Below are 18,827 nucleotides of genomic sequence, written 5' to 3' on the forward strand. Positions count from 1 at the left end.
AGGCAGTCCACTGGATGTTGATTGCCAAGATGACTGATTTTACATAATTTAAGATCTGAGAGGATGCTGAACGAAACAATCTTTTTTGTTTCTTGTGGAAGAACTAAAGCAAAATGGAAATATGATTATTGATTTCAAAAATTAACAAAGTTTTAATACTAAGTGAGCCTACAAATGTTAGAGTTGAATAAACATAAATGTTGCATTGCAGCATAAGGCACAACAAAAATAAGAAAAACTTGTTGGAAACTTTTTGTAGTGCTACCAAATAAATTAAAACACAGATTGTTTTAAACATGCCGTACAGTTTAGAACTGCAGTTTACGCACAATATTTTGGTTGGCTGGAGAGACCACTACAAGGTTTCTTCAAGGCTGTCATATGAACTACACTAGGGTGGATCTTAAAAGCTCTAAGAAATGTTTAGAGTCAAATAATCTGTCCACTTATACCCCTATTTGTACGATCGGATAAATAAATAGAACCATTGAGGGAACCAGTGTCGTTCCTACCTTAAGAATAAGAATATAATTATTGCGTTATATTCCATTCCAGCTCCTGAACCATTAGAGATATTGAAAAAACTCTCAAAAGCAAAAATGTATTATTTTGTTGAGTAGAATCTAAAAACAACATAAAATACAGGGTGTTCCATAAGAGATTTTAAAGTTGACCGCCATATTGGAAAATGGCGGCCATCTTCAAAAAATTTGAAAGTGTATCCCTGAGTGAAACTTAAAATTGAGCAAGTTCCAAATTTAAAGTGTGGTGCTAAGTCGTGTAATTAAAAAGTTAGCTATTGGATCACTTTAAAAAACTCACCCTGTATATATACACATATATATTACATTGTGTTACAATAGTCATGTTGAAAATAATAATACCAAATTTTCACTGTATTTATCTTAAAAACTAAATACATTCTCTTGATGCAGTTGCACACAGGCACATACTCATACACATACAAACAAACAAATTCGTGGGATCAACCGCCAGGATTGATAAACTGCCGCGAATATCAATCCTGTGTGTGCTCGATGAACTCCCCAACTGAGTAAAAAGAATAAACACCAGGTGGTGTTTTAATTGGATATTTAATTTTTTTGGATTGGTTTCTAAATTTATTGTTTCAGAGAGACTGTTAATGAGTTAGATCCCAGCTTAAGAAGTGAGGCGTTAAAACACTCCTGTTCTATGTGTACATCACTGCCCTGTGTCAATGTATACTTAAATCAACAGTAAAATAAAGTCTCTAAAATATACAAGCTGGGTAGAGTTAGCAAGTTGAGCTCCCTGAAGGCTCTTCGACCTTCTTTTCAAAGTATCCATTATCCTGTGACAACCCATGGGAAGGAGAATCTTTCTTAGAATCTGCAGTGTGAAAACTTACAAAGGAAAAGGGAATGAAAAGTGGTGACATTAAACTTCACAGCTAAAATAACTCCTCAGCCAGTGAAAGGATCTTACCTGAATATCACCAGTGACCAAAGAAGGGACAGAAGAGTTGGCTTCACTGTAGTGCAGAGTTGGGGGTATAACTCCAGTTTCCATGGCAATTATAGCCTTTGCTACTGACATGAAGCAAGCAGCCACATGGGCATGACCAACATTACTTTTAACTGATCCGATTAGAAGAGGTGTTTTCCTTTTTGGACACAACGCACTTGCTATGTTGTTAAGTTCTACAGCATCTGTTTCCTGAAAATAAAAACAATAAAACATAGACAAAAAATATTACAACTACAAGAAATTTACTAGGAATATTTTGTTTTATACTGTTCTTTCATGAGATGTGTGTCCAAATATTTAAATAAAGCACAATATAAAAGTAAGGTGAGTATCTACAAAATAAGTGCTTATAAACATTAAAAGACAATAACAAATAGATAATTTGTAGAAATATTGGATACAATAAATATCTTCCAGTCATTCATTATTACAGGGTTTCTAAGAAAACCTTTTTATAAAATTTCCTGATTTTTCAAGGTTTTCTCTGACCTGTAGACACCCTGCTATGAGATAAAAAAACATACCCTATAACTCTATTGTACACTACGCCTACTTTTTAGGTGTATTTAATTTCATTTTTGCTAAGTATGCAAGATAGCAATTATGTGGACTGTTAAAAACGTAAAAGACGGCCGGCCTATTGCAACATTGGTCAGGACAAGAGAGACCATATTGGTGTTAAAACATTCCTACACTTAGTATGCATCCAGCTGTAGAAATGTGCAGACAGTAATTCTTTTATTTTACTCTCTGTAATAGTTAAAATATACACTACTTTTGTGTTCTGTGATTATGTTTTTTAGCTAATAGCCACAAACAAATTTTTTGACAACTTTGTGATGTGAATGATATAGGAATTATGAGTGAAAGGGAGGCAATGCTAAATTGATATAAAAATAGCCATACCAAAGTTAATGTAACAGACCGCAGTGGTAGGTGTGCCCTGTGACTGATGAATTGGTGATAAAAATCAACAATAAAATTTGTGAAACTCCTTTCGCAATTACAGAGTTTTTGGAAAAGTTTTCCAAATGTCATGGAGTTTGATGAATAAAATTGATGTGGAAACCTCTGCCTATCACAAATTTTGTGCTAGGTGGGTTTCAAAACTCCAAATGGAAGGCCAGAAAAAGCAGACTTGTTACAGCACTGACATTCCTCAAATATTATGACAAAAATGGTTATAAGGTTATCAATTGTTCTGTAGCTGGGTATGAGACTTGCAAGAAGCACATCAATACATCGCCGCAAACATGAAATGGCATAACTGCCATAATTAAAAAAATATAGTTCTTTCAACCATTCACTTAAATCCATCTGAAAAAAGGTTCTCCCTATTATGTAAAAATTCTTTGTAAATAGAAGTACACATGTATATGTATACATGTATACAATTGTTGCTCATGAAAAAGTTTACAATAAGGCATAATTATGTTTTTACTCTTCCGAAAAGTTGAATATCAGCGCAATATTATGCCAATTCCTGATTTCGGTTATAATTTCTTAAAGATGAAGAAATAGCTAGATGCAATGCTTTGATACTAATGCCAAACTGTATGCACGTGTCAACCAGTGATTGAAATCGTAGGCGGCATATTTCTATACAGAAAGTATTGAAAATCTTGTGAATAGCTTAAGAATAAATATTATGAAATTTGTGGTTTTCTTAATTTTTTATTAAAATAGTACCTTAATAGACATTCCTTCGGGCTCCAGATAAGCTAGACTTGCAGGATCACACTCACATGACGAATAGAAATCGGAGAGAAATTTGTCCAATCCACTGTCATACGTCATGAAGCTACATTGTCGGCCACCAAGACACTTAGAATCAACATTGACGACAGTTGCATATACCCGTTTTGCGTCTTCTCTACGCTGGAGGAAATATGTAACAACACCATCACTCCGAACAAAGCCATTTGCTTTAACAGAAAACGATTATATTATTCAACAGCCTAGAGAGCCAACTCTTTTCTAGAATGTAATATTATTATAACATAAGCACATTAATAGCATTTTTAAATGATCGATTCTAACCTAACCTCAATTACACTTTATTTACTCAAATTTGTACAATTTATTTTAAAAATGGACCAAACTTATTGCACTTTAAACTTTTAATTTTCATAAGGCAGTTAAAATAGTTTATCAAAGTAAACAGTTCCAATCTTAGGTATCTTCTAAATATAATCAATCATATGTTTAGGTGTTATGTAACCTTAAAAAAAGCAAAACCTTCACTCATTCGTCAATAATTTTCCCTCTTCCAGAGTAGAAACCAAATTTAAATTTTCCATGGATTCCACATGGTGTAAATATAAAGTTAAAAATATTTCAAAACATATTAAAATTCTAACAATTTCAAAAAGCTATTCAAAGTTTTATTTGTCCATAAGATTAACATTAGATAATTTAGCTACAAAATTTACAATTGAAGAACTGCATAACTTACTTAATATAAATATTTCCAATAATTGAAGTTGTATTTATGGGTTAGAGAGGTATTTGAATATTGAACAATGAAATTGGTTCAAATATTTCTTATCATACCAAAAAAAGTAAGAAATTTGCCCCAATTAGATAGTAATTTTCTGGATTTAAATCAAATTTGAATTTAAAAGTTCAAGATAAATAGTTTAATATTTTAAAGTGGAAATAACGAGTTTAAAATTTGCTAGCAATGTATGAAATAGCAATACCAATAAGCCAAGGTTGAAATTTCACCCACACCATTACTGATGTCATGTATGCTTAGGGACTTTTCAATGTCCAAAAAAGAACTTTTAGGTAAATATTTCCAAAACCAAACTTGAGGTCTTACTTATAAAACATATATAACCCTCACTAATTCTTATGAACCCTGCAAACTGAAATTTAGAATATTTTTGGGAATAATGTAAAAACTTTTGCCTCATTGGGAAAAGTAAGGCATTACAATCTCGTTATATTCACAAAATCAAACATCTTACATTACAAATTTAAATAAACTATTTAGTTTATATAAAAAACTATGTTTTAATTTCAAAACAAGATGAAAGGTGATGCTAAAATGTAATGCGTCTTATCTTGTTAAACACTCCCTAGGTAATAGGAAAATAAATCTTATATACACAAATAGTAGCACATTTAATTTTGTTTGAAATACATTTTTCAAACTCATTTAATGGTTCAATTAACTTCTGACCTCTTCTTTCTTCATGAAAAACATACTAACTTTTACCTGTATCTTCTGCACATTCGCACATCAAATAGTCATTTATTTGTTATGTAATTTGACTGAAATGTTTTCAATATATAATTACTGCAATATAAATAAGTATATTTTAATAATTTATAAAAAAAACATGCCTGATCAAGAAATCTCGGAAACGACTACACAAATGCTTAGAAGATTTACACACATAATCAGTTACTTCATAGTTATTCCCTACGTCCATCTCTTTGATCTGAGGGCTCTATCCCTCTAGCTTATACAGATCTACAAACTACTCAAACAAATATTCAGAAGATTTGCAAATACATGCAGTTAAGTATTCCCAAAACGTATCCCATCTTTGATCTGATGTCTCTACCCCTCTAGCTTTTACAGATCTACAACTACTCAAACAAATATTCAGAAGATTTGCAAATACATGCAGTTAAGTATTCCCAAAATGTATCCCATCTTTGATTTGATGTATCTATCCCTCTAGCTTTTACAGATCTAATACAAACTAATTAAAAAAATACTTAGAAGCTTTACACAGAAATTGTTAAATCACCGATGATAACCAAGGAAAAGTTTTTTTCTCCATACAAGAGTTCAGTCCCAATAGCTTTTTATGCTCAATTAGAAAATATTTAGTTTAATATTGTGAATTCTAATTTTGTTTATTACACTCACCATTTTTATCAAATGGGCGAGTTTCACAATCAAAAGTGAGGAGGCCCAGGTCGACGTATTCACTAGCAACAGATGGAGACCACATCATGTAGGCGGTAGTGACCAGTGCTGCCACCACAGCCCCCTGACGTATCAAAGTGACAGCCTGCTGCAGGGCAGAGGTGCCACCCGTCCAGCTTGAGTTTATAGTGAAACTGGGACCTATATCATGTTTGGAATCATTACAATTTTCACAAACTTCAAGTCTAAGTAACAAAATATAATTGGTTTCTGTCAATATATGTAATATATTTCAAGGTCTATTGCCATGTTAACAATGTTACTGATGCCCCTCTTCCCTGTCAAAGGAGGTTTGAAACATGCATGTTTTCTATTATACACTTTCTGAGTCAATTCTTGACTCTTACTGTGGCAAATTAATAATAACTGGACAAGATTGTCTATAAATTCCATATTACACCACTTAAACTTCTTCTATACTCAAACAAATTGTTAAATGATAATGAAACCTACACAATATACATTAATGCATGTTCTGTTAAATGTTTTTAGCATTAGTAAACTTTGCAATATTGTTTAATAACACTTGTGGAGGTTTAATACTAACTAATAAACACCAATTTACTGTTTTATTTCCTCTTACCATCCCAATCACAAACTAGATCAAGAAGAATTTGTATGTATTTATATTAGAATTCAGAGTGTTGTACAGATAACTACAATTTAAGATTAGCTTATAAATCCAAAATTATATTTGTAGTCACAAATTATTGTGTTGTGGAGTTTCCTGATGATGAAACCTTTGGTTTCGAAATGCCTTGTCCAAAAATAAACTACCATTGGAAAAGTGTTGTTTTAATAGCATAATTTTGTTATAATTGTCCTGTTTTTGAGAACAAAAGTACTGACAGTCAGATTGTCAAGACAGAAGAGATAGCAATAAAATATCTTTGAACAGTGCTTTTAAAGAGGTTCTATGAGAACTATGAATAATTATTCTGACAAGTTTCGTTACAATTAAAAATACCGTATTATTGTTTACTGCAATATCCCAATTGCAAGACCACACCTAAGAACTATACTTCTTATTCATGTATACAGTTTTACGAATTTCTTTAGATTTACAATTAGTAAAAATAGAGCAAACAGAATGATTTTGATCTATTATAATTGTGTTTTATGTAACTAGTATAAACAGTTTTGAAGACTGAAAAAAGTTGTGAGTTGGGTTTTGCTTACTTCTTGCCACATTACCACATTCACAGCATATGAGGGAAGCACATTCTCCTTATAAAGATAGTTCTCTGTACATGGGAAGTAAATGTCTTTAACTTGTATGTCACACGTATTCAATGAGATGGCTTTGACTTAGTTAAAACTGTGTGGTGTACCTCAAGGTAGTTTTCTTGGTCCAATATTACAATATGTACACATCACATTTCCCTCTCTGTGTACAAAATTGTACTACTCGTTTGTATGTATATGACTATAAACTGCATTATATCACTGTAAAGACAGCACTCATTTTCCATGTTAAAGTAATAGATTATTTTTACGTTTAAGAATAAAGAAAACAGCCTTTATTCTATACCTGACTAAAAATAGCCTTGATGGGGACTCACCTACAAAATTGAAGAAATAAGAAACCCTATTGGCAATCAATGCCTGACTGTGACCTTGGATTCCGAAACCATCTCTGATGAGTCCATCATGAGTCAGCATCAAAATTTCAGACTCGCTGTTGATTGAAGCAGAGATCACAGCAATATTGCAGCCCCTCAAAGTAAATGGGTTAACTCCTGTATCAGTACAATGTGTCTATTAATGTATTATAAGAAAAGAATTATATGATGGTACAAACCAATCTGGCAATGATTGGCTATGTTATGGATTTACATACTTCTTAAAACAAAAATACAATTTTCAGATTAAGCAAGTAACTCTAATTAGACTACTAGGAAACTCATACGTCTTCAATTACGTCACAATGTTTATTTGTAGTTCTCTTTTTTAAGTTTGATCTATCAATCTATTTTAAACCTAATATTAACTCCGTTAGTTTAATTAACTTTCAATTGTGGAGGAATGGATCAATTTCATATGAGTAACTCTGGTGACTTAATAATTAAAACAACGAAAAGTTCAAAGAAAAAGTTCATGGAACACAGAAAATGAATACTTATAAGATTTTTTATATCACTAAGTAAAAGTAATAATAGTTCATGTTTCTGATTCCCCTCCTCCCTCCAACTAATTTTATTGATAGCTTGAGATTTTTATTTCAGTTATGAATAAGTTTTAGAAAAAGAAGCTTGTCTTTATAATTTTTTTATTGGTGACCTATCCAGGAATTGTCTTATGTATATGTTATTTAAAACCAGTTAGATATTAGAAAAGTTTAAGTATGTGTATCATTTGTAATCTCAATAATCTCAATTGAATAGTGGCTTTTATGTAATGAAGTATCATGACAGTGTATCTATTACGACTTACGATGATGTATCTATTCTTTGGTCAAAGTTCATTACGTATGATGTGTAAACAGAAACACGTTTTAACTGGTATCAGCCCTCTTCTTTAGGTGTTATTTGTTGAAATAGCAAACAATAACGCCCTCAAGTTACTGCATCAGAACACGAGCCTCTTGTCTAACAGAACGAAACATCTCCAGAGGCTCTCTCCAAAGAAACCCTTAGTGATCTTCCATCAGAATATAGACCGTCTAAGCAACAAGGTTGACCGTCTAAATCACTGTCTCGCCGACTTAAAACCAGATTTCTTGGTTCTTACTGAACACAGTCTTGACAAAACATCCGTGGAAAATGTAAACCTCCTAAATTACACGTTGACAAGCAATTTCAGTAGAAGTCATCATAAAAAAGGGGGTGTCGCCATATTCGCTCAGAAAATCCATGAAAGCAAAGTGCAAATGGTCAACCTAAGAGGCACCAGCACAGAACTCACTTGCGAAATGGCAGCAGTGAAAATAAGCCAAGGATATGGAATGTGCTTATACCTTTTGGGTGTGTATCGCCCACCAAGTGCCCCATTAGGAGAAGCTCTAAATCTTCTATCAGAGGCCATGGAAGAATTTCCTTTGGGTAATGATGCTGTCTGCATTTTGGGAGACATCAATGTGGATGGCCTACATTGTTCAAGAGAATTCCTTGATCTCAACGAGACACTGGCCATCTTTGACATTAAAAGACTTCATTTACCAGCAACCAGAATCACTTGAAATACCTCCTCCTCAATCGATATTGTATGTGCTAATATTGAACAAGATCTAATAGAGGTTGACATACTGAATACCCATCTTTCTGATCACACAGGCCAACTGTGCACACTCGAAATACCATCAGTCATTGAACAACAAAATATTGTCTACTGCAGAAAATTCAGTAATGGAAACTTACTGAAGCTCAAACAATTACTTGCAGAGCAAGCATGGGAGGAGGTGTACCAGGCAGTGGGTGTGGAAAAGGCCTACTCAAATTTTCTTAACATTGTGACATCAGCTCTTGACCTTACATGTCCTCATAAGTCTTCAAGAGCCAGACCTAAAGACAAACCTGTTGTATATAATGATGAAGCCAACGAGTTAAGAGCAAAATTTATAGAAGCCAACGAACGGTCTCTCTTGTCGGGAGGGACTGAGGACAAAAAAGAAACAGCAAGAAGAAAAAAGCAGTATGATCTCCATCTTAAAGCAATTAGACGAGAAGCCAATGAAAACCTCATAGCTGAATCTTCAAACAAAACCAAAGCAATTTGGAGGATAGTAAACACAGAAAGGGCCTCAAAAAATAGTTCCAAAAACTCCTCATGGAAACTTAACACAGCTGAAGACACGGTTGACAATATATCGATCATAGTGGAGCGATTTAACTCTTACTTTATTGATATTGCTGAGGAAACATTGCTGTCTTCAAACTCCTCTCAAAAACCACATCTGAGAAGAATACAGTACCATGTGCATACGCCACTTGCTAATCTCCCATTAACCACACAAGAAGATATGGCTAAAATCATAAGATCCACCAGACTCTCATCATCATTTGGAATTGATGAGATTCTCTCTAAAGTGCTGAAGTTCTGTGAAAAAGAGCTATGTGGGCCTCTAACACATGTGGTAAATAAGTCAATGACCCAAGGAGTGTTTCCTTCTAAGATGAAAACTACCAAGGTCTACCCCTTACACAAAAAGGGCGACACTGATGACATAAAAAACTTTAGGCCAATATCATTGGTTCCAACCTTTTCTAAGGTGGTGGAAAGAGTGGTACTGAGTTCATTTATGAACCACCTGCAAATTAACAACCTACCTATCAAAGGTCAACATGGGTTCCTTCCAAGAAGATCCACTATTACAGCATTGGTGGAAATGGTGGACTTTATGATAGACGAAATTGACAGCGGAAATACTATCATAAGTACACATCTAGATCTAAGTAAGGCATTCGACAGTCTTGATCATGATCTTATCATAGCTAAGCTTGAAGACTTCGGAATTACAAGCACTGCACTTGGTTGGTTCACAAGTTATCTCAAAGATCGAACGCAAACTGTTGAAATAAAAGAAACCACCAAAGGTGTAAATAGAAGTGTGAGATCAACGTTGCAGAAAGTGAAAAGAGGCGTACCCCAGGGCTCAGTACTGGGACCAGTGCTGTTTGCTCTCTTTACGGCGGACCTTCCAGCGCAGTTGGACGGCATCAGTCATGCTGTAATGTACGCTGATGATACAGTTTTACTCACCAGCAACAAATCATCTGAGCCCTTAGAAATCTCTAGCTTCATTTCTATCAGTGTAGCCCAAGACTATTGCATAGCGAACGATCTGGTATTCAACGAGGAGAAGACGACTCAACTCATCTTAGGAAAAAAAAAGCAGAAGTATTCGACTCTCTGCATATAGACTCTCTGTGCCTTAAACATGGTTCTGCCATTTTTGCACTTAAAAGAGTGAACTCCGTCTGTACAGAGAAAGCAGTGAAAATGTCATACCACGCTTTATTCGAATCCCACCTTAGATATGGCATCATACTTTGGGGTGAATCCTCATGCCAAAACATGCAACGTGTTTTTCTAATGCAAAAGCGGGCAATAAGAGCTATGACAGGACTCCCACCTAGAGAAAGCTGCAGGGAAAGATTTTGAGATCTACAGGTACTCACTGTTTTCTCCCTGTACATATATGAGGTTATGCTTTATGCCTCTCAACAGAACCTGACCAGAAATATGGATATCCACAATCACCAAACAAGATTTGCCAGGAACTTCAATATCCCTGCCCACCGCACTGTACTTTACACTAAGAAACCATCCTACGCCAGTGTCAAGCTTCTCAATCTTCTTCCGGCAAGTACCACGGATGTTCCAGCAAGAACCTTTAAGAAATGGCTGCGGAATTGGTTGCTGGAAGATCCAGTCTACAGTATGGAGGAATTCTTTGAACGAGCTCGCGTTCTTAGAGAAGAATGAAATTGACCTTATTGTAGAATAACGAAATGTAATTTTTTGACACCATTCTGTTCTCAATGATCACGAATAAAAGCATTCTGTATTAACTTCTAAAAAATAATGTTATATTTATGAATTTTGATGTACAACTCTTTTGTTACCAACTTTGGCTTTAATGTTTTTAAATTGCCACGTGTTTGAAATTTTTACATGCTTAACCTTGTGTTTTAGGAATACCTGAATAAGAGGGTAGAGGCAAGTTCTCAAAATGTGTTTTTCATTGTGACACTTAACAATGACAATCTACTGCAAGGTTTGTTTATTTGTCATGTTATTTTTAGCTTACTGACTCATCTTCTCAGTGTTACATTAAAACATGTAAGAACAAATTGTCTATAGGAAAATAACACAATGAAAGGGAAAAGACAAGCTATCTAATTAATATTAAGTCTAAAATCTTACACACAGACTTGTGACATTTCTAGTGAAATCATATGAGATAATTTGCCATTATTGAAAATATTAACTACATACAATTTTGTAACACAGTTTTTTTTCAACAGATACATCCTTTGAAATGTCTTATGTTTTAATACTTCTTGAGAAAAGTTTGTTTAAGTAATTTGAAAATTCTGTAAAAATTTATTTTTTTCTTTGCCATTTAAATACATGTATTATACTTTTTATTAGAGGATTACAATGAACAAGGAAAAGAATATTCATCACCAGCACTTCTAATATTTGATGAGAATAACTACTACCAACATACCTGCATCAACCATTGCCTCAAAACATCGCTCAAGGGTGAGCTTTGTCATTGGCTCAGCAGAGACACATAATCTTCGATGTATTCCATAAAAGGCTGCATCAAATTTGTACTCCTCAAGCACCTTTCCTGAGTATTTTGGTGTATCGTACACTCCTGAAACAACATGTCAATAATATTTTAAAAGATATAATGATGATCCTTTAAAGCAAATATCCTACTTTTTAAATGATATCATGTAAATATACTTATAGTCAAACTCAAAATATTTCTTCTAACTTGAATTTTGAATTTTGTCTCATAAGAACCAATTTTACATTATAAATAAATTCCAACTTCCCTCTATAATAATGTATGATGAAAAATAAGATAAGGTTCAGAAGGCTGGACAATCCTGATGAATAGGATCAGCCGGATTTTAACATTCAATAGCATAAGGTGGGTATGTATATGAATTCCATCAAAGTTTCTTAGAGCTGATAATGTAAAAATAATATGTATATAGTAGAGTATTAACATCCAAGTATTGGTTATCTGTAGGATACTGGGGGCTAGTTCGCCCCTTAAGTCACATTTCTTCTTTATAGAGATGGTTAGGGGAATCTATCTTTGTTTCAAAGCCCAGTCACAAGCCTCTGTTTGTCTTCCTTCCTTTTAAAAATGTTAACACTTAACAGCCACAAGATCCTGGATTTAGTATGCTTAATGAAGTAGGTCTTGATAAATTATGGAGAAGCACTAAACTCACATCCACCATAAAAATAGAATAAAACAGGTATATCATAGGCTAACTCTGTTTCTATGTTTATCTTAGCACATCAAGCCAAAGGTTCATAACAAGTTAGTCAAGCACACGAAGAGATTACTTGCCCAAATATATATATATATATATATATAGACTTATTATCAGCGTCTTGTGGAAAAGGCATTCTATTTTTAACAGAAAAGATTCATACAAAGTGGTTTTGGAATCCTCAATGTAATTTCTATTTATGTGTGATGAAATATTTGTTTAGTTATTACATTTATTGTTATTTATTGATAGTGTATTTGTATACACTTTTATTTTTTATAGCGCTTTATTTTTTTACAGATCATGTACACTGTAAAATATTAATAACAAAGCTGTGTTATTTGGGAATCAGCATGCTTACTCTTCAGAAATATCCAATGAATCTGCACTACATCAGCTGATACCTAGAGATGTGGCTTTAGACATCTTCCTGGAAATACATGGAGCTGTTGACAATACTCATGCTTCTGCTATTATTGCTGCTGCAAGAGCCTATAGATTAGATGGGGTATCCTTAAGCTAGATTGAAGCATTGATTCTCATAATATTTAAACATTACTTGTCATAGTAAAATAAAATATAAAATTTAAATCAAGTCAACTGTCAGGAAAAGTCAGTTTGTTAAACAGATTATGTTTGATCTCTTACCTGGTGACCATCTTCTGTCATCAACGGTCACAAGGTTCGCCTTTGCAAACAGTTTCTCTTGTAGCTCTGCAATATTGTTAGTTTCTGGGAACTTCCCTCCAATCCCGGAGATGACAACTTCATATCCATCTTTTGGTAGCATATTCCACAAGTTTTATTGATTCTGAAAAAGAAACTTGTTCATAGGAATTGAGCCTCCTTGTATTTATTATTTGCAATTCAATGTTTTCAATACTTTGCAAAGAATAAACAATCCACTTTACCTACAAATAGTATTTAAGAAAAAATTGTGTTGCTCATTCAGGTTATTGCACCTGAACTGATGATTTCTACAATGCAATAATGCTGTTTTAGAGGAAATATTAGGTACTCTGTTTATTAAAACTGAGAAACACCTAAAAAATAAAACAATTCTTACATCCAAATCAAGAAATAAAACATAATAACTGAGTTATTATTATGAACAGAATTATTTAATTTTCAATAGAAAATTTAATTCGCAACACAAAACATTAACTGTGGAATTCCCGTTATCAGGAATCTGATCTGAAATACCTAAATCACATAGAAAATATTTTCATACTCTCAGACAACAAACCAAAATGTGAAAACTACTTTTCTGCAACATATATGTATATAGATGATACATTCGTCTTATGTAATGGTAAAACTCGACAGTTACAGTTACTGAACAAATATTTGAACAGCCTTTCTCTGAAATTAAATTTTACTTTTGAAACCGAAACCAACAATAAAATATATTTTCTAAACCTCATAAGAGAGAAGATAGACAGAATATTTAAATATAATATTTATCTAAAACAAACCACAACAAACCAAACAGTACATGCTACTGCATACAATCCTTACAGCTGTATATTAGCAGTTTTTGTATAAATGTCAAGCTCAAATACAATTCACATAGCCTTCAATAAAATAGTACATTCTAAATTGAGACAGGCATATCTGCATTCGGTGACAGATAAGCAATGCAGAACTAGTCCAAGGCCAAGAACACAAAGTTCAACCCGCCAACACCATTGTCATGATTAGTGCATGCAAGCAGGTAACGTGACGGGGCTATCTGGTAGTGAACATGTTCGTCTGAACAAAGATTTATGTCTGTGTTTATGTGTGATGTACGTCCTGTATGTAATTCAAGTTATTTGAAATCCAAATGACATCTACTCCACCGAAAAGTTCAGCTAATACTAATTATTTACCCTTACATGACCTTGGCACAATGTAGTAACAATACCTGATAGTAGTTTTTACAACAAACTGGCTTTTTTTAAAGAAGATGGTTCTCCGATTAAAAGATTAAAAATGTTTCTAATTATTTTCAGTAATTATCTTAATTATTTCATTAACAAGCATTGAGTTTAAGGTAAAAATATCACAAGATTACTGATATTTAAAGTATTTCTTGATTAGTACTAAACTGCTGAAGTGCTATAATATCGACAAAGTTTAATATCATAAAATTTCAATAAATTTCAATAAAATGAAAATTTCAATAAATTTCAATAAAATGAAAATTACAACAAATATCAATTTAAATTTCTCCACACATTCCATAAAAGGTTTATTAGATGCTAACCCAAGAACAAACCATTTTTTTAGAACTAAGACAGGTAAAGGAAAACGAGTTTAAAAACTAGATAAATTTCAAAGCAAAAACAATAACCACAATCTGTCAGTACTTCACCAAAACATAGATGGCCTTCATAACAAAATTGAGAGACTTACTCATCACCTTGAGACCCTAACACCTAGTGTTATTGTCCTTACTGAGATTAAATTATTTCACGGATTAAATGAAGAGGAGCTCAGCAGCACTAAATTGCAAGATTATTTTCTATTAACAGCTTTCTGTAGCAGAAATCATACCAAAGGAGGTGTAGCAGTCTATATAAAAAGTGACCTAAAACTGAAAGCAGAGAAGATAGACATTTCATTCTTCTGTATAGAGTTAGTTTGTGAGCTTGCAATGTGTCGTATAACTTTAAATAACCTCCAATTCCAATCTTAGGCACTTTACAGGTCTCCAAGTGGGAAGCTTGAAGAGTTTCAAAACATTATGTCAAATGTTTTGGAGGACACAAAAGCATACAATAAGCTCCTCATCACTATGGGTGATGTATATGCTGATATGCTTAAGCCAAATTCCAACAATAATCTTATAAATGACATGCTCTTAAGTTTTAACACCACAAGACTCCCCCTACAAGCTACCAGGATCACCAGTGCCCCACAGTCCTCAATAGAAGGAGAAGGAGCCAACACTCAATTGCATTGTATAACCTAGTTTTTAATGAAAGCGATAGAGGGATCTCTCCTAAGGAAGGGGGCGATCGTCAGGAAAGCTCATTTTTGATGGAGGTAGAAATGGGACAATACTATATCAAAAGGGTCCAAAGGACCAAATTATAATTACTCCATAGATAGGGCTGCCATGTCACCAGATTTTCCCAGAGATTACTGGATTTTGAGAATAAAAATATAGCCCCAGGGAATTTCCACATAAAACTTAAAATCTCCTCTTTTTAATTTTTGTTTATAATAATGCACAATATGACAGAAATTATAAGCTGACGTTGTTGTTTTTTATATAGCGTTTAATGTTCAATTAATTAAATTAATTATTGTGTCTGAGATAGGAGAGAAAGAAATAGTCCAAAGTAACAAATGAAAAAGGAGTAAATCTGTCTGTTTAATTACTTCTTGAGGAGAGAATTCCTAATTTGCATCTACAGAAAATGTGTTTACTCCTGTCTACTCAATAGACAAAATAAAGGAATAGACTAGCATTACAGTCAATTAAAGGCATTTTACGTATAAAATATAGTTTCAAGTTATGTTCTGGCCAAAAAGTTCTCTACAAATATCTTTTGTCAAGTAAAGATTTTTTGAAAAAGAAAGACAGGGATCCCAAACAATTACACTTGGCTCTAGTACTGGCTTGATACCCACATATGAGAGATGTGTATTTTCAGATGAAAGTAATAAATTCGATCAAGTTAGGTATTCTTAAATAAGTTAAGCATTTAATTAATGATCAATGAGCTAAAGAGTAGTTGATGATAGATAGCAAAGTCTTTTTGTATAGAATTATATTGTAGACTAATTACTACATTAAAATAATGTTTTAAAACCACTCAAAACTGGTAGAAATCTTACCTGTAGAACAAGACAAAAATATTGGATAACCAACAGCGTTCGTATATCAAGTATAAGAAAAAGACAACTTTATAACATGTCTAAATGGAATCACAATCTGTTTCTGACATATGTTAAAAAATATAAACTTATATTCAAAAAATGTGATAGAGATTCTGAACTTATTATATAATAGTAATTATATTAAAGAATCCAAGAATGAAATAATAGCTGTTTGGGAGATAGTAGCTAGGGAATCTAGAAAAGAAAAATGCAGAAAAAAACTACACAAGATGACCAAATTGTTACTGTTAAGAATTATATGGCATCCATTTTAAACTTTTATTAGATCCTTACAACCAAAAACAAAATCAGCTGGTTGGGATGAGGTGTATCCTTTTCTTTTAAAAAAATGCTCTTATTTGGTTGCCAAATCTCTAGTACATCTGATAAATACATCCTTTCAAAGTGCCATTTTCCCAGATCTTTTGAAATTTTCAGTCATAAAGACAATTCCAAAACAGAAACACATACATACTGTTGATCATTTGTAACCAATTTCTATTCTATCTAGTGTTTCAAAGGTATTCAAGAAGATCATCTTCAAAAGACCCTGTAGTTATCTTGAAAGAAACATCTTATCCCTTTCTCAGTTTAGCTTTTGACATGGGAGAAGTACAGCTGATGCCATTTTTGAGTTTGTAGACAGGGTTTTGAAGGCTGTGGATGGGTGACACTTTACTGTTGGTGCTTTCTGTGACCTATCCAAGGCCTTTGACTGTGTTGATTTTGAAGTGATTCTCTAAGTAAACTTATAATTCTATGGCATTAGCAGAGTTGCCCTGAACTGGCTACAACCATTTTTTATCAACAAAGGGTGGCTGTGGATGACATGTTCAGAGCAGCTATGAAAAAGTCATCTCGGGTGTTCCTCAAGAATAAATTCTTGGTCCACACCTCCCTAATCTATTGCAATGATCTCCCAGAACTCATGTATAAAATGCTAATTTTAATGTACGCTGATGATACTTCTGTAGTTGCCTCAGTAAGTAACAAAACTCTCCTTCATCAATCCTTAATTAAAAGTATCCAACAAATTAATTCCTGGTCCGATGCAAACAGCTTAAAACCAAATCCTAGTAAAACACAATTTATACATTTTTTAATGAGCCTTTTTTGTTTTTAATTTTGCCAACCCCTCTTAAAAGCTAAAAATTTTCAAATCAGAAAAAAACTTATACCTTTCATAATATATATAAAAATGTCAGCTATTTGACCAAATGCCATTAAACTTGGGTTCTTAAGCATTTTTTAATAGGCAAAACTCTGCAACAGACCATTTCCAATCCATATTTTAAAATAAATATATTTATGATATTGAGACCAATCATTGAAATTATCCCAATATTATTCGGCAATGTAATATGCCCATTTTAACTTATCCCACTTAAAATCCTACATATCCTGGCTGACTTTACAATAGCCAAAAATAAATTATACATTGAAAATACTAATAAAACATGATATGCATATAATTTTAACACACAAAAAATTGATTTCACAAATTTTAGGAATTTTATACTTTTGGAAAAGTTTTAACTGAACATAAAATGTAGAGCTGTAATATGTTAAATAAAAGGGTTTTTCCAGAGTAAAATGAACCCTATATAGAAAAATTATAAAGTTTATTTCAAATTTAAGAAATAATGGTCAAAATTTTGCAAATTCCAATAACTTACAACTAAGTATTATGTTAAACTTCTATGATTTTATAAAAACTGATAAAAAGTGTAATGCTAAAGGAATTTAATCTCAAAATTTTACAATGATACAATTTTTCAATAGTTCCATAAATCTGACAAACTTAAAGGCATTTTTTAACACACAAGATATTTAGGGTATGAACCATGTTACAAACAGTATTTGGATGCATATTACTCACCAGCAAATTACTAAATACAAGAACACTAAACTCCAGTATAGAACAAGGTTCCAGAGCGACTGATAGACCTGCTCTTCAATTTTGTTAAAATGGTTGTACACCTTGCATGTGATTTGCACTAATTTGAATACAAGTACCAACTCCCATTGGTGACTAAATTTTATGATAATTAGCACTTGTTGATGACAATTACAGAGAAGTTAATTGTTAAGAAATTACTGTTATTGTTATCTTGTGTTACTATTAAATCAAACTTGGCAGTACAAAATGTAAAGTAAAAAGGATGCTAATTTTGGAACTTTCAGTTTATTTAGATTAGTAATCCCCCATTATTTGTACTAGAAGATCTGTACTAGTATCTTACCTCTATTGAAATGTATCATGGTAAAATGGAAATTACTCTTTGTGCTTTATAAGAATTACCTGTAAAATTGGTCGGACCTATATTGATAAGTTCCTTGACAGGGGACTATCAAAAATTGATGAATTTTTTCATAGACGTCAATATCTTTATCCCTTTTTGATAAGTTTTATCTATATCCAATCATTATGTATCTATATCTCAATTTTTTAAAGGGTTGGAGAAAATTGTGAGAACACTAACAAAAGGATAGTATGAATTTACAGTGATGAATATATGACTAGTACACAGTTTATGAGT

At 32.8% G+C, this 18,827-nt stretch overlaps 1 protein-coding gene across 1 annotated transcript in view; it reads right to left on the reverse strand.

The window, feature by feature from the left end:
- LOC124368898 (fatty acid synthase-like) overlaps positions 1–18,241 on the reverse strand; it is a 98,076-nt gene extending 79,835 nt beyond the window's left edge. Inside the window, exons 1-7 of the mRNA XM_046826410.1 lie at positions 18,167–18,241; positions 13,066–13,228; positions 11,628–11,780; positions 7,018–7,194; positions 5,396–5,596; positions 3,199–3,434; positions 1,468–1,698 (exon numbers count right to left, since the gene is read on the reverse strand). Coding sequence (XP_046682366.1) covers positions 1,468–1,698; positions 3,199–3,434; positions 5,396–5,596; positions 7,018–7,194; positions 11,628–11,780; positions 13,066–13,207 — 1,140 coding nt within the window. The 5' untranslated portion in view covers positions 13,208–13,228; positions 18,167–18,241. The remainder of the gene's footprint in view (positions 1–1,467; positions 1,699–3,198; positions 3,435–5,395; positions 5,597–7,017; positions 7,195–11,627; positions 11,781–13,065; positions 13,229–18,166) is intronic.
- Between the last annotated feature and the right edge of the window lie 586 nt (positions 18,242–18,827).

This window comes from Homalodisca vitripennis, chromosome X (genome assembly GCF_021130785.1).
Source record: "Homalodisca vitripennis isolate AUS2020 chromosome X, UT_GWSS_2.1, whole genome shotgun sequence".
NCBI classification, from domain to species: Eukaryota; Metazoa; Arthropoda; class Insecta; order Hemiptera; family Cicadellidae; genus Homalodisca; species Homalodisca vitripennis.